Source organism: Lampetra planeri, chromosome 5, assembly GCF_965212315.1.
Source record: "Lampetra planeri chromosome 5, kcLamPlan1.2.h2, whole genome shotgun sequence".
Taxonomy (NCBI): Eukaryota; Metazoa; Chordata; class Hyperoartia; order Petromyzontiformes; family Petromyzontidae; genus Lampetra; species Lampetra planeri.
The window spans coordinates 15,056,086-15,079,083 of NC_136111.1; the positions used below are offsets into that span (position 1 = coordinate 15,056,086).

Genomic DNA, 22,998 nt, shown 5'->3' on the forward strand with positions numbered 1-22,998 from the left:
TCTGAACCGGGACGTTGTTGAAGGATGAGTGGTCACCTCCCGTTGTATTCCTCTAGTACCTGCCACTGCTGCCAAGCTCAGTGGAGACATCAAAGCCCCCGGCCGCTGTCATGGCACCACAGCAGCTGCCGCCGCCGCCGCCACCTCCACCTCCGCCTCCACCTCCACCTCCGCTTCCTCCACCTGTACCCCAGCCAACAATCAACCACAACCAGTCGTCCCCTGGGCAGATGACCACTCCGAGCAAGTCCATGCCCACGCTCATTAAAGTAAGTACATTTCCATACGCGAGTCTTATTTGTGCATTGCATTTTTACGTTAAAATGTTTTATTCCGTGTCGCTGGTCCTAATGCCAAATGTGCCAAGTGTTCAACAATTTTGGTCCATCGCCTGCTGCCGAGTCTGCGTGTGAATCAGTGGTGCCACACGTTCAATAAGTAAAGATCACCATGTGCTGATACTTGCTCCATATGTCTCTCAATGGTGCCACGAGCTCAATACTTCGTCCCAAAAGCAATTGCTCAAAGACAAGCAGTGACCTTCCCACTGCCAGCAAAGTTGATTCTGTATTGTTTCACTCGTCATTGTAATGGTTCAACTTACATCATCAACAAAGGGGAGTGCAGGAAAATGTTGAACTGTACTATGCTGCAACATCTGTGCTTTCCCACCTTTACTGTCCCGCACCAGCAACGAACCCCAGGGTTAGCCAGGGCTGCACCAACAAGTCCCAGGGCATTCTCGGGGAGCCAAAGCTCTTGAATGGATCTCTGGGCATCTACGGGAGGGCGGGTGGCTGGCAGGGCCCATTCATCAAACTAGAATTCAACCCTCTCGTATTTGTTTCCATTTTAACATGTGCCGGTACTCTCTTGGCTGTAGCTGCACGCACTGAACGCCGCGGCCCTGTGTCTGCTTCCGTGTGCTTCACCCGCTCACCAGAACCAGGGCAAGCCGGGCTCTGACAGCAAGAGCCGCAAAAAGTCCAAAGATCCCAAGCCGAAGGTTCGCAAGCTCAAGTACCATCAGTACATCCCACCCGACCAGAAGCTGGAGAAGGCAGCGCCCCCCATGGACGTGGCGTACTCTCGCTTGCTGCAGCAACAGCAGCTCTTCTTACAGCTGCAGATCATGAGCCACCAGCAGCAGCAGCACTACAACTATCAAGCCATCCTGCCCGCCCCGCCAAAGTAAAACTCCGCTGCTCGCCACAGCTGTGACTGTTGGCGTGCAGGTTTTTGCAACCATTTAATATTTAATTATTATTATTTATATTGTAGTGGTTTTACCCATTTGTGGACAGGAGGAGATTTGGATTGGCTGAGCAGATTACCTGTTGATTTTTGTTTCTGTTATTGATTTATCCTGATTTTGTCACGATACCCGAATTTTAAGCTTTGTTTTTCAGTGACCGTGTGTTAATTTTTTTTTATGTTGGCCGGGCATGATGCAAGTCCTGATTGCACGAGTATCGTGTTTTACTCATGTCATATTCAGATGGTGTTTAAGGCATCTACAATTTGTGACCTGCCAAGTGTGACCCATAACCGACTTTTAAGTGCTATAAAAAAATAATGCAAAAGCAATGAGTCCCATTGTTGTTGTAGCTTCAAAGCTGCTGTTAGGTATACATGGTCTGATTTACGGTTGCTTGCCCTGACCTTTTGCGTGCTGTCAATCCACTTTGCTTCATGAGCCATGGGCATTGTTTGTCGGTCTGGAGTCAGCTTATCCACAGACCCTTAAGTGTGGTGTGATCCTTTGCTCTAAAAGTAAAACTCGCGGACATTCTGTAGTATTATTTTCAACGTTAAGGAACACGGCTTGAGAATTTTAAGAAGAACTTTTAACTGCCCCGAAGTACTGTGCAGCAATGAAATTTGCCACGCACCCATGTTATATTTGCTGTTTAGAATTGTGGGTTTAAATTAATAATTGTCAAGCTTATATTGAATAATCGTCCACTTGTGCGAAAAATAACTGCAAAACAGTAACATCATTCATATATTATTTACCATGGAATTGAAACAAAAACCATAACCATTTACTGGAAATAATCATTATAGTTTGTAAGCCAAAACTGAAACAGAATCATTTTTATGCACAAACAGTTTAGTTAGATTTGGCATTCCTCTCCTGAAGAAGATCTTGCATGATCGTTATCTTATTCGTATTATCATTTCCATCCGTTTGTCAATCTACTGCTGGATGAAGGCCTCCGCATACCATATTGGTCATGGGGATTGTTTAGCAATACTTCCCCACTCTGGCCAGTGCAGGTTGGTGAAGGGAGTAGTGGTGGAAGGGGGTGGTGGACAGCCCAGAACTAGTTCAGATATCACTATTTCCAACCATGGCTGGCAATCAACCTCAGGATCTCTTTGTTCACAGCACAGCGAATGAACCACTGTACTACAGCTTCCCCCAACACCTTCCCCCCCCCCCAACAGTTGACGCATCTCTTAGCCAATCAAAATCTCATTCCTGCCACGTCCACCTCCCTCGTTGCCAATGTTATTTTATTTTAGCAGGTAAGGCCCGCTGAGCTGTAAAGCTCTTCTTCAGAAGCGACCTGGCCACAAATGATAGCCCAATGAAGTGGCTTATCAAGTAGGAAATTATAGCAGCCAAACGCTCTAAACGCATGTTTCTGAATGTGGAGGGAGAAACCAAATAAAAATCCACGCCATCACAGGGAGAACATGCAAATTCTAAATGTATGTCAGGCGAGGTAGTTAACATCTCGCCACCGTGACGCCTGCAGGTGTGACGCGATGATGAACGGTTGCACGCTAGAGCAGAGAGGGCTGGGCAGCGGCATGAGCGGCTCCATTTCCTCGCTGTCCTCGATGCCGTCCCTCTCGTCGGCTCCTCCTCGTCACACGCCCAGCCCGGCGCCACCACAGCCGGCAAAACCCGGCCTTCTGCCATCCAACCTGGAAGAGCTCAAGGTGATTTGCTGCTTTCATCCGGAGCCATGGTGCTTTTACATTCTCCGTCCAAATGAGAACCCAGAATGGCCCTCGAGCCATATCGCATTTCACAACAGATATCGCACCGAGTTTTTTATTTTGACTCCAACTCCTCGTGCCATTGAGTAGATATATTAACACGAGTGTGAAAAGTGGCATACTCTGTTGAGCAAAGCTGATGTTTTTATACCCATTGTTGCTAGAGCCATACCACATGTCATCCACCAAAATAATTACGAATGATTCTGGGGGGGAAAAGGATAGTATATTTGTATAATTGGGTAAAAGACATTTCAACCACTGATAATTACAAGTTATAATGGATGCATTCTATTTACTAATAGGTAATTTTCCAGCTGTGTTGCAATTTGGTTCGAGATTACAAACGTAGTTGCCCAACTATGCTCCCTTAATTCTCTGCATGTATATATACCTGAACTTCACTGAAGCGCACGAACAGTAACCAGCGTTCAGTTGGGAACAGCTTCTTGGTAAAATTCATGCATACTCCCCTCCACATTAGGTGTCGGAGCTACGGCAGGAGCTGAAATCCCGAGGGCTGCCCGTTTCTGGCACCAAGCCTACGCTGGTGGAGCGCTTGAGGCCCTTCCAGGACCCGAACTACATCGCTCCGTCCACGTCTGGCTCGTCCGGCATCCCCGCAGTCGTGACGCTGTCCAGCATGGCAGGGGACGGCCTCTCGCAGGGCTTCCTCAGCAGCGCCACCGTCGCCACCTCCCCTGCGACCAACAGCAGCCGCAGTGGCCTCAGTGGCGGCAGCAGCAGTGGCGGCAGTGCCGGCTTCTCGCCAGAGCTAATGGGCGCGGGGGGGAATTACTGCGGCGGCAGCGGAAGCACGCCACCCATCTCTCCGGCCGTCTCCGAGCAGAGCCTGATGAGCACAGACTTCGGCAGCTTTGCAGACCCTTTCTCCGACTACCCAATGTCTCCGCAGGCGGCAAACAGCATGGCCTCGTCGCTGCATCTGTGCTCTCCGCCTCTGATCGCCAAGACTGAAATGGACGAAGATGGCGGCGCGATGACTGCCAGTGGTTTTGGCGGTGGGGAAAAGGAAGGAGGAGGGGGGCAGGCCATCGCCTCCAGCAATGCATCCATCTTAGCTTCTGCTGTCAAGGTGGACGTGGATGAAAAGGACAAGATGCTGCTGGAAAAGCAGCGCAAGATCGAAGAGCTGACGCGGATGATAGAGCAGGAGCAGCGGCAGCTAGAGGAGATCCGCATGCAGATCGAGCGGGAGAAGCATACTACTCAGCCCAGCTCTGCAGCACCCGGCTCGGCCTCACATAATTTTTGTGATGGTGGTCACAACACTAACTCCTCCACAAAGCATCTTGATACAGCTGGGCTCCAGGGTCATGGATGTAACACGGCAAAACAAAAGCTATCGCACATCGCTGCACCCCCGATGATTCACCTGCAGCCTCAACAGTCCAGTCCCGGAAAGGGGCAGCAGCAGCAACAACAACAACAGCAGCAGCATCAGCAGCAGCATCAGAAGCAGCAGCAGCAGATTTTTGCGATAAAACAAGAGACACCATTTATGAGCTGCGCGCAGTTTGGATCGTGCAGCAATGGGCAGCAGTTGACTCACAGTCACAGTGACTCCGCCCTCTCTTCTTCACCCAAAAATATGCTGCTGAGCCACACGGCCCCTCCGTACAAAACTCTGGAGATGCTGCAGCACAACCAGATTCAGAGCGGCCACATGCAGCGCAGCCAGGTGCACGGCAGCCCCCAGCACGGCCCGGCGGGGCTGTCCCTCGGAATGGCCGGCGCCGCCCAGGCGAGCGGCGACTCCTCCCCCTCCCACACGCAACAGAGGGAGCTCTCGGCCTCCCCGTCCAAGCCTTGCATGTTGACTGCTGGTGAAGTTCATGTGCAGGTTGGTAGGGTGGTGGTGCTTCAGCACGCAGAGCGGGCCCAGCTGCGGCTGCTCTGGGGGGTGGGCAGTAGAGGTGTTGTGTGAGGGCAGGGGGGGGGGCACCATAACAGTGGCATGCCGCTCACTGCGAAGGGGTTGGCAACCTGTGGCTCCGGAGCCGCATGAGTCTCGTATTCACGTGCACTGTGGCTCTTGAAATCTAGATTATTATTATTTTTACCGCATTCAGAAAAAAATTCTCTTTTTGTTCTTTTTGTTGCCGACCCCTGGCCTAGGAGAGTGAAGTTTGGAGGGGGGGCAAAGGAACGTTTGATGGTGTGGGGCCCACACCATCAAACGTTTTTATTGGTGCCACGGTGGCGAGGTGTTAAATACCTCGTCTGGTATACAGGAGGTCGTGGGTTCCATCCCAACCGTTGACGCCTGTATATTTGGAGTTTGCATGTTCTCCCAGTGGTCGCGTGGATTTATATCCGGGTCCTCTGGTTTTTCCCTCCACATTTAGAAACATGTGTTTTGAGTATTTTGGTGCAATAAAGTTCCACGTGATAAGCCACTAAGTTGAGATATCATTTGTGGCCAGGTCGCTTCTGGAAAAAGCTATTCAGCTCAGTGGGCCTTACCTGGTAAAATAGCAAAATGGTTAAAAAAGGTTTAAATCAGGTTTACCCAGGCTATCCTAAAATGGTCATGATATTTTCCATAATGTAGAGCATTTTGGGTCAGGCTGTCTTTGTTTATTTATTTATAGATATATTATATGTGCTGCTTGTTTAGGGTACTTTTAACTTGAAAAGATATGAATTGGACCTCTGATCCTATCTTGTTTCGCCTACAGAATAATGGGTTTAAGTGGACATCAAACCGAATAATGTACAGCCTGTTAAACGGGAGACTGTAAAATAGCACTGAGATTTTAATCTTTATTTCAATGAATGCCTTTATTAAACCTAAAGTTTTATGAAAATCCTTGCAGTAACTCGAGCAAGTGCTGTGTTATGCCATGTAGGGCAACTTGTCGGAGGGCGGTGATGAGATTTAGTCTAGGTTACACACGAGTGTAGATCATGTGCACTCAAGAGGTTTTTTTTATGATCTTAAGCCACTTTACCAACAACATTACACTCATCAGCTTGTCAGCGGGTGGTGAAATAGGGCAGACATTATTTTGAAAAATTGAACTAACAGACGGATGGACTTACCAATTCAAAAGGGCCTTCTGTTAAACCGCTACAAACGTATCAATAACGTTACTGAATGCTGAAGTAAGGCTGACGAATGATTCTAACATTGCTGGAATGTCTGAATTGCCCAAGTTCAATTATTTCTCTCGTCCTGTCGCAAACCCTTAAGCAGATGGCCGATGGCTTCACACACGGCCACATGGCAGGACAAGCCCAGGGCCATCCTGGAGCAGCTGGCACACAGGGCATGGCTCACAAGGCAGCCAGCCCACAGGACGGACTGCTTTTCCACTCCCCCTCCAGTCGCCAGCACCAGTCCAAGGTAACGAGCAGCAGCAGCAGCAACTCATTAAGGCCCACCGTAGACGTTTATTTCGCCAGGGGATTGAAATCAACCCTGTCAAGATGCATGGCCTTACTCGTAACTGTGTCCTGGGTTAAATCATAAGTTTGATCGCTTTAAACAAACAATTATGCGGCTGTGTGTTAAGTGTCCTTTAATGGACATTGCCCTTTTGTGGACGATTTGTTTTAAAAGACTTCACAATAATGCTGTTTCATTTGTTCTCACAAAAGTGTTGTTCCTTCTACCTAGCATTAAGTGACATCGATGACGCAACCTGTCACAGCAGCAAAGTTGATTTGATCTTATACGAACTTAACTAAAACTATAAACTGTTTATATATTTAACCAGGCCCACTGAGCTCTATAGCGCTTTTTCAGAAGCGACCTGGCCACAAATGATAGCTCAACGAAGTGGCTTATTACGTGCAAATGTATAGCAATTAAATACTCTAAATGCCTTTTTTTCAATATGGTGGGAAAAACCGGAGGACCCGGAGAAAAATCCACGCGACCATGGGGAGAACATGCAAACTCCAAATCTACAGGCGTCACGGTCGAGATCGAACCGACGACCTCCTGTATATCAGGCGATATAGATTTTTTATAGCACTTTATTACAAGGCGTTTTACGACAATTAAAAACGTGTACACAAGACGATGGTGGTTGAGTGAATGAGTGGGGTTATTAAAAGTGGTGGTATAGCTATGGTGATGGGAGAACAGGTGGGAGTGGTTAAGGAGAAGTTGGGGTTGGTCAGAGTAGCTTGTTGCGCAAAGCCAATCTCGCTCCAAAACTCGTGGGAAGAGCAAAGGGCTTGTGTTGGACTTTGTGTTTCAATAACAGTGTCTACAACAGGGTGGGGTCGCAGGTGGGGGAGAAACGAGTACAATGTGCTTGCAGTGCATCTCATGTTATTGTGCCAAGTCAGAGCATCTTCAAGCTCAAATGGGCATCATGGCATGAGCCATCTCCATGATCAGCTGCAGCAGTGCTGATGGCAGGGCCCGTTGTCTCCCTGCCGTGACAACTCACGTTGCCAGCTTTCACTAAATGCCTGAACGTACTGAATCGTGAATGTGAAACAAATGTTTTTTACTTAATTTGATGCTTGAGTTGAACATGAGCGAGCAGTCACTCATGAAAGATAAACCTTTTCTTCTCTTCTGGAGATACTCGTTCTTACACGTTGGCTTTAGATGATCTGATACTATGGTAATGAGCAGCCAACCCTGCTGCATAAAAAAAAATGAAGAGAAAAAGTCGCTCCAGTCCCTTACAATGAATTGTTATCTTCCAGAATGCATTGTACATACAGCATGCATTTGCTGACTGTTGACAGTTGGCCTGCGAATGTCGTATGGCATTTAAACTCTTATTGTGAAAGAGTGAAAGAAAACGCAGCGAGAATGAAAATGTGGCTTCTGTGGTCATCCGATTTGAATTTGTCACAACCGATGGCAGTCATGTTGCCAATCGTGGTAAAATGATTATCATAATTGCCCTAACATTTTTACACAAATTCGTCACTATGTTTCATCATCACGTTTGTGTCCTTGCTGTAAACCAATGTGTTCGTTTTTCCTATGCACCCTATGCACATTTGCCATTCAAAATTCTCCCTTTTTAATCTGACCTTCAAATCCATTCCTTCACATCTTCGTCTCCTTCTTGGCCTCATTCTACTCCTCCGTCCCTTCTCCTTACCCCTGTCCTATCACTTATTCCTTCGTCATCCTCCCTTGTCCCCTCTCCTACACATGCCTCATTCGTTGTCACCTCATACCTCTCTATTCAATCTTCATGTTCCCAATTTTGTAAAACGCTTTCACCCTGCAAATGCTCCTGCCCTTCACTCTTGACTCTCCCTCTGCCGTACTCTTTCCACTGCTTCCCGCTGCCCAGGTCCTAAAGCACACTCTGCCCATGTTCACACCAACCTCCATGGCGGGCTCACTCTTCTCATGCCCAACTGCGCCGCCTTCCCTGCAGCCGTTCTTTACCGTGGATGGAAAACGGCCGGGCTGCTTGGCCAATGGGACAATGTCGGCAAAGGTAGGCTCCTCGCGTCACACTTTCATTATTATTATGTTGTTGTCATCACACTTTGGGTTTCCCAGGAATGCCTCTGTGAGTCTCAAGAGTCCTTTTCAAGAGGGTCAATATTTGTGGACAACGTTGCCGTGTGTAATCCTAATTGATGAATTTGCAGGTACATTTTCAGCATTGGGATATTTTGCCAATATCGGTTACATTGTATGTTTTCTTTTTTTTACCATGGGGAGGCAATCAGAGAACCCATGCAGAACAGGAGGAAGAACATACAAAGTCCACACAGAAAACCACCCAAGTCGACAATCGAACCCGGACACTGCATGCTGTGCGGCACTAGCATTACCCCTGCACCAGCCTGCTTCACTTCCACAGCTCCTGTGTAATCAGAGCCGCATGTCATTTTGATGAACGTGCCGAAACATCCAACAGTGGTGGTTGCGCACCCCTTTAGTGAAGGCTTGAGAGGTGGGCCCTGGGGTTATGTTGCTGTGGGACTCCCCAGCCCACTGGGCTCTGATGTGGTTCCAGAGATGGCAGTACAGCAGTTGGGTTGATTGACGTCACGCATACATGCATCACTCGTAGTCAGCGAAGGACCGTTGCGCGAAACGTGTGACCTCTTGCGATAGCATTGGCATAAATTGCTCTTGCTGCCATACCAATTTTTTAAATCCTTTATATTAAGTTAACTTTCTTGCTTGCTTGCGCGCTTATGACCGTGCAAATATTTCGGTCGTTTTTTAACCCACTTCCCGTGATCCAATCTAGCTGACATTTTTTGCACACAGACTCGTTCTGCGTGACAATTTATTTTCGTGAAAAATTTTTTCCTAAATTTTCAACATTTTAGGAAAAAAAAAATTATATTTAATTACCAACTGCTTAATGGTGGCAGGCAATCATCTGACCCATAGGTGGCAGCCATCTCAAGCCAGAGGACGAGAGGACTCTAGCCGCCACGCATATAAAGGATTTATAGTGAAAAACTTTGTTTTTACGGGTTCATTTTTTGATCCACATATTACGGGGGCAACCACGTGGGACAACCACGTGGGATAACCACGTGGGACAACCACGTGGGACAACCACGTGGGACAACCACGTGGGACAACCACGTGGGACAACCACGTGGGACAACCACGTGGGACAACCACGGGTGCGGCACCATTCCTTCCAGAGTCGCAGCCCACTTCGAATGTCAACTGCCAACTGAAGTGCGCAATTTGCTGGAGTTTGCGCATCAAGACGGGCGATGTGTCCAAAAAATGACAGGCGTCTCACTCGAACTAAGCTCTCAATCACTAGAAGGCTGGTTTGCAGATGCAATGGTGACAATTCTGACGAAGTTGAACCATCGGATGCCAAGAAGGCATCTTTGGCATCGCGTGTGGAAGGACTGCAGCCGATCCAAATCAGCTTAAAGCAATGTCCAGGCCTCCGCACCATACAGCAAAACTGACAAAGCACAGCACTGGTACACTCTCAATTTGGTGCCCAGGCTTAACCGTTTCTGGGATCAAATGCAGGTTAGACCATTCATTATTCCTGAAGCCAGGCCAATTTGTTGCATGACATCAGGTTACACACTTGTGCAGATTTTGTTTGTTTTCTGTTGTGTTGGCCTCTTGTTTCTGCTGAGAATTAATGTTTCCCTCCCACGTGAAAAACCTTTATTTAAACAACTGGTGAAATATCGTGAAGGAGGAACCTCCTTAAAACATGTTGAGACTTAGGATGTCCTTAATTACTAAAGCACTGTTTTAAAAAAAAACTTAAAATAGGTTATCTTCCGTACGTGAATATTCTGATGAGATAATAGCATCCATGTATGTGCATTAATTACACTTGGGAAAATATACTTTGCCATTTGTTAAAATTAATCATCAGCTTGATGAAAACTTGAAAAGATTACAGCTAATGTCTTAGATTTTGCTATCCTTGTGTGTACACATCAAATCCCTGTATTTGTTCTTCTCTTCACTGTCTTCTCCTCAGTGAAACCTTAGTTTTACATAATGACAACAATTTTAATGTAAATGTTGCATTGATGATATACGCATTTGTGTTTTCAAATGCCCCATCGTCACCATCTGCTTTGTGTCCTCTACATAAAAATTCCATCCCCTTTGTGGATTGGTTACATTTCTTCAAATCAATAACGTATTTTCTACTTTCGGCCAATAAGTCTGCCATTTGTAAAGATTCCATTACCTCTATGCTGCCCTTAAATTCCAGTGTCAATTTTGCCCAGAATATCTCTCATTGCTGCAACCTAGACAATCCAGAATGCTGCTGCCAGACACCGTTGTGTGTATTTGCACACGCGTCTTCCCGCACGCTGGCTCCACCACATCTGCCTTTTGTTACTATCCCTCCACTGGCTTCCCGTCCAATTCTGGATCAACTCTAAATAGTTTTCTCTCTCCATCAAGATCCTCTGCCCACCTCTTTGCCCGAGTCACATCTCCTGCTTCTTCGCTGTGTTCTCTCTTTCTTCCTGCCATCGCATTACCCCTCTAAATCATTACCCTCTGTCTTTTCGAAAACATTCTCTTGAGCATTTTTGTTTCTGAAATCCCAGCCCTCACCACCTCCCTCAACCATCCTGTATTCTTCCTCTGTACGGAATATAAAAACTACACTGGCATTTGTGTTCTCTGTCAATATAGATTACGTTGATAAAAGTAATTGTACATTCCTATTTTTTGGACCGCCGTGCTACACTTATCACATCGCCAATGGTCCTGAGCCAGTGGTGGAAATGTAATCATTTCAATTATTTGTAGCTCATTGTCATTCCACCACTGGATTAAGGCCTCCTCCTTGCCTTATCGGTCATGGGGGTTGTTTGACCATACTTCACTACGCTGATCATTGCAGGTTAGCGAATAGGGGGCCCAGAACTGGTTCAGAAATCTCTCACCACTGGTGGTAACCGTGGTCATTAATCAAACTCAGGTCACCAGTTTTATAACGCAGCATGCTAATTACTACACCACCACTCCCCTCGGTGGAAATGTAATACTTGGTTAAATGTGGTACGTGCATCATGCTCCCCAGGGGGCCCAGCCCTGTCGTCGTTTTCCCACGGTGGGGGCCAGCCTCTTCACAGGACAGGCACTTGACATGACAGTGGTGCACAAGCACAAATAACACAAAGCCTGGCTCGTTCCTCTCAGTCAATAACGTTGCCTTAAAATGAAAGGTATCTTCTTGGTTCTTTCGGTAAAGTCACGTTTATTTTTATTATTTTATTACTTCCCTTCTACGTGACTTTACCGAAAGAACCAAGAAGATGAATCCCTGCAGTCACGAAAGCTTTAAATCGAAATGAAAGGTATGTAATGGGCGACGTTTCGGGCTATGGCCCATCGTCACCTATCATATATTTTTTAAGGCAGTGTTATTGATGAATGTGAGATTTATCCACTTAACTATGGGGATCTGTGCGTCAGGCTCCGTGGAGGGCCAGTGGCTGTTCTCGTGTGTAAACACAGTCGCTTCACTCTCTAGAAACATTTTGCCGTGGAGGGCGACTGTCCTGGATGTATTCCGCCACGGTAGTAAGCTGCTGTCTCTCTTTGCAGTCGATCTCGGTGCCGGATTCGCTGCACCAAGCCGGCTTCCACATGCACCACGACCACATGTTCTCTCCGATGGCGCCAACCACGGCTTCTAAACACCGGCAGCCTCCGTCGTACGCGGACGCGGTTCTTCAGGCCAAGAACCAGCATCACCAGCAACATGTGAGTTATGCACCTGACTGGCATCCAGTAAGTTACATAACCATCATGGATGGAGAAACGTTCGTGTAATCTCAACGTTTGTGTATCCGGACAGAGACATTAACATGACTGTGAATGTGTATAAATCTGGGTTGAGCGGTGTAGTGCAGTGGCTCGCACACTTTGCTGAGAGCCCAGATATTCGAGTCCAATTCCTGACCACGATCCTGGTCCTACCCCCAACCCCTTCAACAACTTGTACCGACCAGTGTGGTGAAGTATGTTCAATCAGCCCTCTTGGCATGGAAAGGGTTTCATGCAGCAGTGGATTGACAGGGCTGCTGTAAGAGTAAACATTTACAGAAATGCATCCTATGCATATGAAGTGCGATAGTGACCCAATCCTCCCCCCCCCCCCGTAACCACTTGCTGTGTCGCAATCGTGAATGTGGATCTCGGATCTGTCAATTCAGCCGTCTCCAGATGCACGATGATCTCCACCATCTGCGGGAAGACGTGTCATCTTCGTACCTGAGGGATTGCCTACACATTTTCCATTCCTCTTCTCTCGTTTAGGTTTTAATTCGTCCTCAATCAGCCATTGACACAAAACCTTCACCTGCACTTGGACTATGTTAGGTGGTTCTGAAGTCACGCGTTCAGTTGTTTTTGATGTGATGACAATTTATTTTGTGATGGCAAGATCTGTGAACAGGACGATAAATCATTGTCTTTGTAGATGTGATGTCTTCTTGCTTTGTCCACCAACAGCCAGCTCTGAGGCCCTTTTTGTCATATAGCAGTAATATTGCACATTCGGGGGCTGGCATTCGTAGTTCTGAGTGTATATCCATATTCGGTTTGACACGTAGGCTTCCGTGACCAATATTATATGTTTTGGTCGAGATCGCCTAAATATTCATATTTCTTTGCAGAGCTCTCGGAGTCAGCAGATGGATGAAGTTTTGGACCTCCTCATTGAGAATGGAGGTGAGTACCTTGCCCACAAGTCGCTTCAAAGTTGTAGGCCATTGTGTGCCAGCGTCATCGTCCAAATTTGGCAAATATGAAATATTACTTGCAAAGCACTCAACTGGGATTGCACGCAGGTAAGGCCCACTGAACTATATAGCTCTTTTTCAGAAACAACTTGCCCACAAATGATAGCTCAATGAAGCGGCTTATCGTATGAAAATGTATAGCAGCCAAATAATTTTAAAGTATGTCTCTAAATGTGGGAGGAAAAACCGGAGGACCCGGAGAAAAATCCACGCAACCACAAGGAGAGAGACATGCAAACTCTAAATATACAGATGTCAGGGTCAAGATTGAACCCACGACCTCCTGCATACCTGGCGTTGGAGTTAACATTTCGCCACCGCGGCGCCTACAGCAACATGACCCCCCCCCCTCTGTGAAACTACTTCAGACTGTGCTTGCGAAACAGTGCTCTCCTATGGCGTGAATACCAGTCGCAACGTATGATTACCACTAAGGCGCGGTGCATTGTCCACTCAAATCACCCCTGTGGTGGATGATAAAACACAGTTGGGCTGAAGTGTTTGAATGGATTTTTCATTGACAATATTAGTTACATGGCAGCCCAATGACACTTAACCTCTACTCTTCATAAGGATCATTGCCCAAACAGTAATGGGTATTACTTGAAATGTCAGCCCACTTTTTTGTGTTCATGACAAGGCAGTGTGATAGTGAGCTCTCCGCATTGTATTTACCAGCAAGTGCTTCCAGTGTGAATTTGAAGGTTTTACGGAATAACTTTGTTGTTGTTGTTTGCTGTTTCATGCCATTCTTCTTAACTGCAACTTTTACCCAATTTTCAGGGTTAAACATACGTTGATCTGACCGTTACTGTTCTGTATATATAACTTGACGTTAACTCTGGCATTTGTACTCAGTTCTGCCAGGCGTTGTCGTGTCCTGTAAACCAGTCCTCTGTGTAAGCGGAGTTGGTGAATCGTGTTCAACATCAGTATGGTTGTGGTACACTCACCTGAAGAGATATGCAGAGATCCCTACACAACGGTTCACCAAATACATTGTATTACTTTTAATGGTTTTGATTGTTAGCCAACTTGTGTGACGGTACCCATATTTGTTGGTGAATGCTAAATGCGGTTTTTTTATCTGCAGAGATGCCAGCTCATGCCAAGGAAGATCCTCCTCCCACTCCAAAGTTAGGCTCCTCCGGGACATCGATTTCGGCCATGAGTATCGCAAATTGCTCCCAGTCACCGTCCGAGCACAACACTCACCACACGCACGGCGCCACCAGCGCCAGCAGAGACAGAGACCGAGAGAGCGACAAGCAACTGGAGGACCTCCTGTCGCAGCCCGACACGTCCTCCAGCCTCTTCAAGATGGACTCGGACGGGGAACTCGACCCCTTTCCCATGCTGGAGGACTTCCCGACTGCAGACGCCACCACGGGGGGCCTGGGCCCGCCCACGGGCATCCTCGAGTCGCTGGACACGCCGCTGTCACCCATGGACACGGGCCACGCCGTGCTGTCGCTGGGCGAGGAAGGGCTGGACATGGAGTGGGCCGAGCTGACCATGCCGGACTCCAACTCAGGTCTTACCCCGCTAGGAGTCAATTCGCCCAGCCTCTTTTCTACAGACTTCTTGGATAGCGCAGACCTAAGCCTGAATACGCCATCCGACTTAATATTCTGAAGGTCGCCCAACACCCCACACCCAAATTTAAGCATTTTTGATGGTCGGGCTCTTGAACTTTGGTCGAAAACTGCACACGTAGCTCTAAAGCCAACCGCAATCAACTCATTCATTCGTAAGTGCTGAGAAATCATTGGTGTTGTCCGCAACTCCACAGACATCAGTCCTGTGCCTGCTACTGCTGCTGCATGTGTTCACTGCGATGATGGAAAGCGGTCATGGTATCTATGACCACTATTCCTGATGCATGCCTCTAGTTCTCCAGCCGGGCCAGCTGCGATAGAGACCACACATCGCTCCCTCGGGGTAATTAAAATTTGCATCACGCACACTTCCAGTTTCTATTGTTATGTAAATATTAACCAAATATACTCGATTTCAACAACTGCATTTTTTTTACATTATGTATTGAATGTTAAGATATACTTATTAAAATATTTACCGATTTCATTCATCAATGTCTATGGACAGGGTAAAGGACAAAGTTCAATCAGTGATGATGATGGTGGTGGTGGTGGGAAATGTAAAAGTGTAGAGCTGGGCATGGAGGGGGGCATTAATTATTGTTTCTTTTAAGTTGCTTACCGCACAATTTAGTTTAGTGCTGTTCATTAAAAGAATGCCATAGGTACCGAACAATCTGGCTGTAAACACGTTGTTTCGCTCGGTGTTTGGACTGTTCAGGATTGTGTCATTTTTAAAGCAGTCTCCTTGCTTCATGAGCTGGTGGGGGCTGCCGTGAGCAGCTCTCTCCGCCTCCAGCTCCCACTTGTGAAGGCAACGCTGAATGTAGTTTCCCAGAACCCATCTCACCCCATTAGACAAGAAGCTGCTGCGTCTGTGAACTCGAGCTCCTTGTGAACAGCCTCGGTGGAACTGCGATGCCGTGAGATCTTTCACTTCATCGTCACCCGGTAGCGCCTCATTGCAGTCAACGTAAATCCACCGAAACACCAAAAGTGCAGAAATTATGTTTCGTTGAAACGCCGCAGATGTTGGAATAAATCAAGCTGTGAAGCAAGGAGTTGTATTTAAATTAAGATCCGATTTTGATATACTTCAAAAAAATTTATACGCTGTGGTAATGTTAAGCATTCATGAGATACTACCATGCTGTAATCGTTAGTACAGCTGTACTTGCAAAACCAAATTGAATGTCAAGGGATTTGTGTGCAGGCTTTTGGCGACCCCTGCTGAGACCATCAACTACAGCTTGAGAGCCTGCTGTAATCACGTGAGGTTGAAAACTGGATTCAACACCTGTGGTGCAAACTCAGTGCTCTGACCTCTGAACCATGAGGGTCACCTCCTGCTAAGCATTACTTTCTGGATATCAATATTGACTGGTGCTTGCTTCATAAAGGACCACACCCATTGGTGGAGCTGGACATGTAATAATATGCGTGACCTGTCTGTACAAGTGTTGGTTTCCTTACTGATGAATAGAGCAGTTTTGTATTGATGAGCGCTTCACGGAGAGACTTCTACTTTAACGAGCACACTGTCACAGTGTGCTGCGAAATCACGTGGCAGTTCCTTCGCCTTTCATCCCATTGCCGTCACGAGCTCACGAGCGATTTTTATTTTTTGAACCTTGTAACTGGATTTGTAAGATGTTGACAACGGAGTAATAGGTGTAGGAAAGTGCTGTACGTTTTGTTTTTTGTTCAATTCATTTGTTAGAGATATACTTTAGAACACTCAGTAAATGTACAGAATGATAAAAAAAAATCTTTTTTTTATATATATATTTGTATTGCATTTAATATGCCATCTTGGTTTCATGTAGTTGCTGGTAGTGATAATATTGTGCAGCTGGTTAGCTTGGCACACTGTTTAGTGGATTCCCCCCCCCCCCCCCCCATCTGCAGGACATTTTTTAAAATAACATATATTAACCTGGGTATTTGGAAAACACTTTTTTCTTTAAGTTACATCTCGATAGATATGTCAATGCCTTGGCCCTGTGTTTAGAGAGATGTGTATGTACAATCGGACCCCCCCTGCTGCTGTTTAGAGTCGGTGTTTATTGGTCCGTAGGCTTTGCAACACCATCGTACACTTGAGAGCCAGTCGCTTACATCATCATCATCGTGTTCTTCAGGGTCCAACGTGCAGTGCACCTTTTTTGTCGTAGCCAAATGCTATAGTAATGTTGGAGGGGGGGGGGGAAACATGCAGAACTACGCTCCCTTCCAACAGACTCTGCCATAATTGCACTTTCACATGCCGCTGCTGTAACACGATTGGTCCAAACAATGCCCCCTGGGTGAAGCGGAGAACGCGTTGCATCCAATCGGTGGCGCGAAGAGAGTACGAATGGGGAAGAGAGGAGTATTCATGGCGGTGCTGGCAGCAGTCACATCACGAATGCTGTTTCTCACAACGTTCAGGGGTGATATTAGTTCCTAGGACGGTCAGTGTAGCCCCAGAATTTTACATTGTTCAGAGTCGCTTGCTTTCGTGTTGCTTTCAGTTTATTTGTGTAATTCCTACCCCGTAGGTATATTAGTAATGCTTGTAGCTGATAAAGGAACGTGTTTATACGACGCAGAATGGGTTCAAAACGCCCATTTACATATTTCTTCTCATTTGCGGCTTGAGTTATGTATATTTTTTGTCTCCAAGGCGTACAGTATCAATGTTTTTTTTGTTTCACATTAAAGTGGAGTGGAAAAGCCTCAAACACGATGCGACTCTAGCAATCTACCAGGACAAGCGACATTCTCTGTTTTAAACTTGCTGCAAGTTATAACCTGAGCTCTTTACCACATACTTTACAAAGAATGTGATGATTCTATTGGAACATCCTGCATTCTGTGCTGGGCTCAGGGCCACCCAACCCAGAGGGCAGTGGAACGTCAAATAACCATCGCGGTCCACGTGGAGTGTGTACCGGTTTTAATATCTTAAGATCTCTGCTGATCAGATCCTACATCTTAGTACTTTTGTGTTGGATAAAATGCGAGACCATTATTTGAGCATCATTTATCCTTTTGCTGTTGATCAGCTGTATTTTCCCATGTCTGATAGGTTGGCAAGGTCACGATTCATTTAATTAAATTGGATGAGATGTGGTTTCTGGACACAGCTTAGAATTAATGGCAATAGTAGAATGGTTAGGAGCACGACAGTATTTGAAGGTGTTGGTAATATAATTAGCGTTAGCTTGCACTTTGAAGGAAAAAAGTTAGCCTGTATGCTCCGGTGTTTGGTGGAAAATATCTCGTGATGAGGGTTAGGTATGCACATATTGGGTGACAGTGTATGTATGTTGAACTTCTTTCGCACCGTACGTAGCCAGCCGTGTTAATTGGAAGAGCGGGGGAAGGACAACAAACTAAACACAAAAACCAGCTCTACAGAAATGAGTTTTCCATCGAGATTTAAAATTCCATAGTTCCGGTGGCTTCTCTAAAATGGCACATTATGAAAAACGGAATTGTTGGCTTGCAGAGCGTCGAATCATTACCCCACGCTTGTGGGTCGATGTCCCTCAAGCACGGTACGTCGGGAACGTACAATTTACCTGCCTTCTGTGCCCTTCAGTGACGACATGCCTCGCGTTTGACGAACTAAATTGTTCCCCATCCTTGGCAAATGAATGTTCGATTCCAGCTTTAAACAGCCACGAATAACCCTGTGGTGGCACCCTGTGTTACAGTACTGTTTGTATTGTAATCACACCCAATTACAATAAGTATTAATCACTTATTTGTCTGCATCAAGCCATAATAGACTCATAGCATGTTCTCCGGTATGACACATTATTTACAAACAGCATGTGGACAGAACAGGGAGCTCAATCTCTCAAAGTATTGCTGACAATTAATCAGTTGTCAATCTGTGGCATCGTTGCATTGGATTATTATGCATGTTTATAGAGCGTAAATTTAATTAACCCGTTTAAAATAGCTGAGCACAAAAGCATGAGTTTAGTCATCACGATGGGATGAGTTGAATGGGCCAGCCAATTACGAGCCCCCTTCGTCCCCTTCCGTCTCCCTTCGTCTCCTTCATCTTCCGGAGCTGCGCCACCAGCACTCTGGAACCACAACTGAGTTCTGGCCATGCACAACATCATGACCCATGACCCCACGACGTGGAATCTCTGTCCGAAGCTTTAAAAGCTCGTACAGGTGTTTAACGAGTAACACAAAGAACGTAACGGTTAAAGGCTCAAACGCGTAATAATACAACCGCCGAACATAACCGTACAAAACATCCCCTGATCGAGCAGAGGTGAGGGAGTGTGGGAGCGGGTGTCACACACCGGCTGCTCGAGCAACCCAGCTCAACGTAAACACTCTGGCGTCTCGCGGTCGACAGAACAACTGCGGACGCGCGCTCCCTTACATCTCGAACCCCCCCACCCCCCCACCAAGGAGGTGGGTCCAAAATTAAGGTTTCCAGAAACTGCTTCAAGCAAAGCAAGGAGTGTGCAGCTTTCCTTGATGCAAGTCATCTCCCCTCTCCTGTGTCGCTCCCCCCAAACAAGACGAACCTCGTAAACCACCGTATCGTTGCGGTATAAAGCACTAGGCCCCGCAACCACATCCAGCTTGTGACAGAAGTGGGAGTTCCAAAGCCGCCCTCATGGAGACGTTTGGAGTTCCGCCTTGTAATTGCGAAGCACGATAAATGGCAGATTAACTACTGAATTGCACTTTCACACGTCTGGGGGATGTGGTATTCAGTAGCCAATAACAATTTAATACATTGGGTATTTGTGCCATTCCTATAGCACAAGGCGATCACGAAGGCGCTATGTTTCACGCAGTATAGTAATAGTTTTAAAGTAGGGGGCGATGCTGTTGCTGTGTCATCACAGTCGAGTAATTTTTAGGTAATTTTTCACATTTGGACCATGACGTCGGCACAAAATGTCCCACTTACCGAATGGCCTCACCGGATCGTTAATGGCCAATTGTGAAGCAGACGGCACGTATTTGTCAGGGTTGATACCGCAGTATTAACCCGGGCGGCCCAGCGGGTTCCAACCGCGCACCTCCACAGCACGCCGCCGCTGCAGCAGCGACCACTAAACGTGCTTTAGAATGTGTGTGCGAAGAGACCACTACCAAGGAAGAAATTCGCGCCAGCTTTAGTTCGCTGTGAGGCAAACAGGCGTGTGTATGTGTTCCGACGCATGAGAATGGACGGTGAATATTAGATTGCTCTTTGGTTCTTTCGGTAAAGTCACGTAGAAATAAAATAAATAATTATTTCGTATTCTTTAAAATACAATAAATATTTTTTTTCTTTCTACGTGACTTTACCGAAAGAAGCAAAGAGTAATTCCTGCAGTCACGAAAGCTTCAAATCACGTTTGAATATTAGATTTTTTTGGTGTTGCGTATTTTACTGCGTTAAATCAGCAGCCTTGTGGTGACTGGTCCCTTGCGGAGTTACAGTGCTTGTGCCTTGTCCACCACTGGCCTGAATTGTCCGACGGCGACTCTGCGTTTAGCGGCGGTGACCACTATCGCGCGGATAGGTAGGGAGCGATCTGTGGTTCACCGTAGCCAAATCAGTGTGAAGTGAGCCCCTGCGGTGTGGCTCTGCTGTCCGTTTTAATCTCTCCAGGCTCAGGAGCAGAAACCCATAATTATCGCTTAATTATCGCTTGATGAACGCCGCCCAATAAACTCCACAAACACGTGCCGAGGGGCAACGCTCCAGGCAGTGGATCCGAATTAGTCACGGCGACGGAGAGATGAGGCAACAGAATTCGAGTTGTATATTTTAAATCGCCTTTTGTGTTGTCACGACGACTCATAATGTACACGTGTATTTAGTTTATGACATGCAGGCAGCAGCCAGATTTTGTTGCATTTTTTTGCTGTTTTGAGTTTGCCGTGGTAGTTTTGTCATTTTTTTATGTTCATTTTTGTACTTTTATATATGTCGTTGGTTTTTATATGAACGTTACCTAGGGTTTTGTTCAGTTGGCCACAATTGGCGGTGTTTTTTTCCGTTGTTGCGTTCCTCTGTGTTTCCACCCCTGGGTTTTTCTCAAAGAGTTTTCTCAGTTTGGTGGCAATGTCTCGTTAAACAACTCAAAGCGATGGTTTCTCCTTTTATTATCCCATTGAAAGTGTGAGCTGAGGGCATTTTCGAGATTGTTTTAAACCGCAGCTTCCCCAAAATAAAATCTCTTACAAAGAGATTCGTACGGCGGTGCATTTCCACCGGGTTTTGTGCGTCTGTGTCAAAAACACAACACACTTAAAATGTTTGCATCAGAACAGTTTTCCCCTTAGCTGATGTTAAGCAAAACACGTTTAAATAGCTTCATAGGAAAATAACTAAATATGAGATGTCATTGAGTGCATTCTGGAAGGTGTACCACACGTCATGTTGAACTTGCAGCAGAGTGATAAGCAGTGGCCGCTTGTAAGCGAGTGAGATCACCTTGGATAGGCCCTCACCCCAGAGGTTGCAAACGGGTTTTGATTCCTTACCCGTACCCGGCCACACCAGGGTCGCAAATGGGTACCCGTACCCGGCCAGGTACGGGTACCTGGCCGGGTACGGGTACCCATTTGCCCAAATGGGTACCCAATTGGTGAACCGCTGAAGTGATGCCACCTCCGGAGGTTACCGACGAGTGAAGCGTCTGCTCTGGCCTCATGGACTCGGTGGTGGTGCCGCTGGTTTTGCGAATGCACATTGTGGACCGTCTGGATTGGCAACGTACCCCAGTCCACTAGAGCACAACGAGAATTCAGTGGGGGGCCTCCTCTCCATGGGTGGGGTGGGGAAGAGGCTTGGTGGCACAGCGAGACGGACACGGCCGCTAACAGGGCACTCTGCGTGTCAGTGTCACTCATTCTCCTCAATGTTACACCGTTACATTCTGTTTTTAAATCCCTAACAACAATGTCGTTGCGTACAAGCTGCTATTGGAAGACCAACGTCCCGATGTCCTTTATATAATCGTATGCCCGCTCATAAAGTTGTAAAAGCTCAAATAAATACGAGTCGGTCCCGTGCCTTCCCTCCGTTTTGCGCGGAATAAAATACATCGCCCAAAACACTGCCTCACATTTCAGATTGTGGCGCATTTGATGACGGCAACCAACGTTGGTGAGGCTTTATCAGCTGCCAGCAAGAGTCCCCTGGAAATGTGTACTTTATTTTCGGTAAATCTTTGTATTGCGCGCAGAAATGTAAACGCATCATCCTCCTACGCTGTCGTTCTACTTGCACCGTCGTCACCCCTCTGTAGCTTAGTGCCAAGTATCGTTACAAGGAGGCGACATCACTCGAGGAGTTGGGAACACGGGAACACACTCCCAGATCGCACGCGTCTCTCTCCGCACGAGGCGGGACATTTAGCATCCAATAAAACCAAAGTTCTACTGCTCATCCCCGAAAGGACTCGCCGAATCTCAAGATTCGTTTGAAAGAAGAGGAGGAGGTCCCCCTGCTTCAATGAACGAACGTGTTTACATCGTCGCTTAACCGTCGCCTCTTTCCACCCGGATCTTACGCACGACTGGCTCAATGGCACAAAATAAGTAGTTTTTTTAAGCCATTCCACACAAGTTGTAACAAGAAACGTTCGTGGCAAATGATTACAGTGCCCAAAATAGGATTTGAACTTTAGCCAAATTAGTACAGAGCACTTTTCTGAATCAGTCTCGCTTGTGTGCTGTAGGTGGCCTGTTTCTGGCACCTATGCTTTGTGTATACAGTATTGTTAACAACGATTTATTTTTGTTTATGGGGTACGCACAGCTGTGGTTCCGGATGTTGTAAAAAAAAAATGCTTTTCGTGTATTCGAGGTTCAACCTGGAGATTTTTCTTTTTTGGGTACAATAAGTATAATTTCTGTGTAACTTAGCACAATGCGGCATGTTTTGTTCGAAAGCTGCGCGGCTGCTGACCCAGAAAATTAAGTGGTCACCACACACATTTGCTTATATAGATACACCGCGTTTGATATCATCTGCGTAGTTGTAATCAGCGGCATGGTAATGCAATCATCCTGGGTGCCAATCAAACAGACTCATGTACGCGACTAATGTTACTTTTTTTTCATGTAAATAATTAATATTTGGGGGGTGTGTGGGAGGCTTGGGGGAGGGGGGTGCATTCGGTCTGAAAACGGT

The 22,998-nt window shown here is 46.6% G+C and overlaps 1 protein-coding gene across 4 annotated transcripts in view; it reads left to right on the plus strand.

Moving 5' to 3' along the window:
- Positions 1–21,049, plus strand: part of MRTFB (myocardin related transcription factor B) — a 136,303-nt gene extending 115,254 nt beyond the window's left edge. For 3 of the 4 annotated variants that reach the window (XM_078594637.1, XM_078594638.1, XM_078594636.1), the window contains 9 exons: positions 57–269; positions 944–1,191; positions 2,766–2,952; positions 3,497–4,876; positions 6,230–6,382; positions 8,310–8,459; positions 12,047–12,205; positions 13,120–13,174; positions 14,339–21,049. In XM_078594637.1, the coding sequence (XP_078450763.1) occupies positions 57–269; positions 944–1,191; positions 2,766–2,952; positions 3,497–4,876; positions 6,230–6,382; positions 8,310–8,459; positions 12,047–12,205; positions 13,120–13,174; positions 14,339–14,880 (3,087 nt within the window). In that variant the 3' untranslated portion in view covers positions 14,881–21,049. The remainder of the gene's footprint in view (positions 1–56; positions 270–943; positions 1,192–2,765; positions 2,953–3,496; positions 4,877–6,229; positions 6,383–8,309; positions 8,460–12,046; positions 12,206–13,119; positions 13,175–14,338) is intronic. The other variant, XM_078594635.1, reaches the window with a different exon arrangement.
- Positions 21,050–22,998: the final 1,949 nt, after the last annotated feature.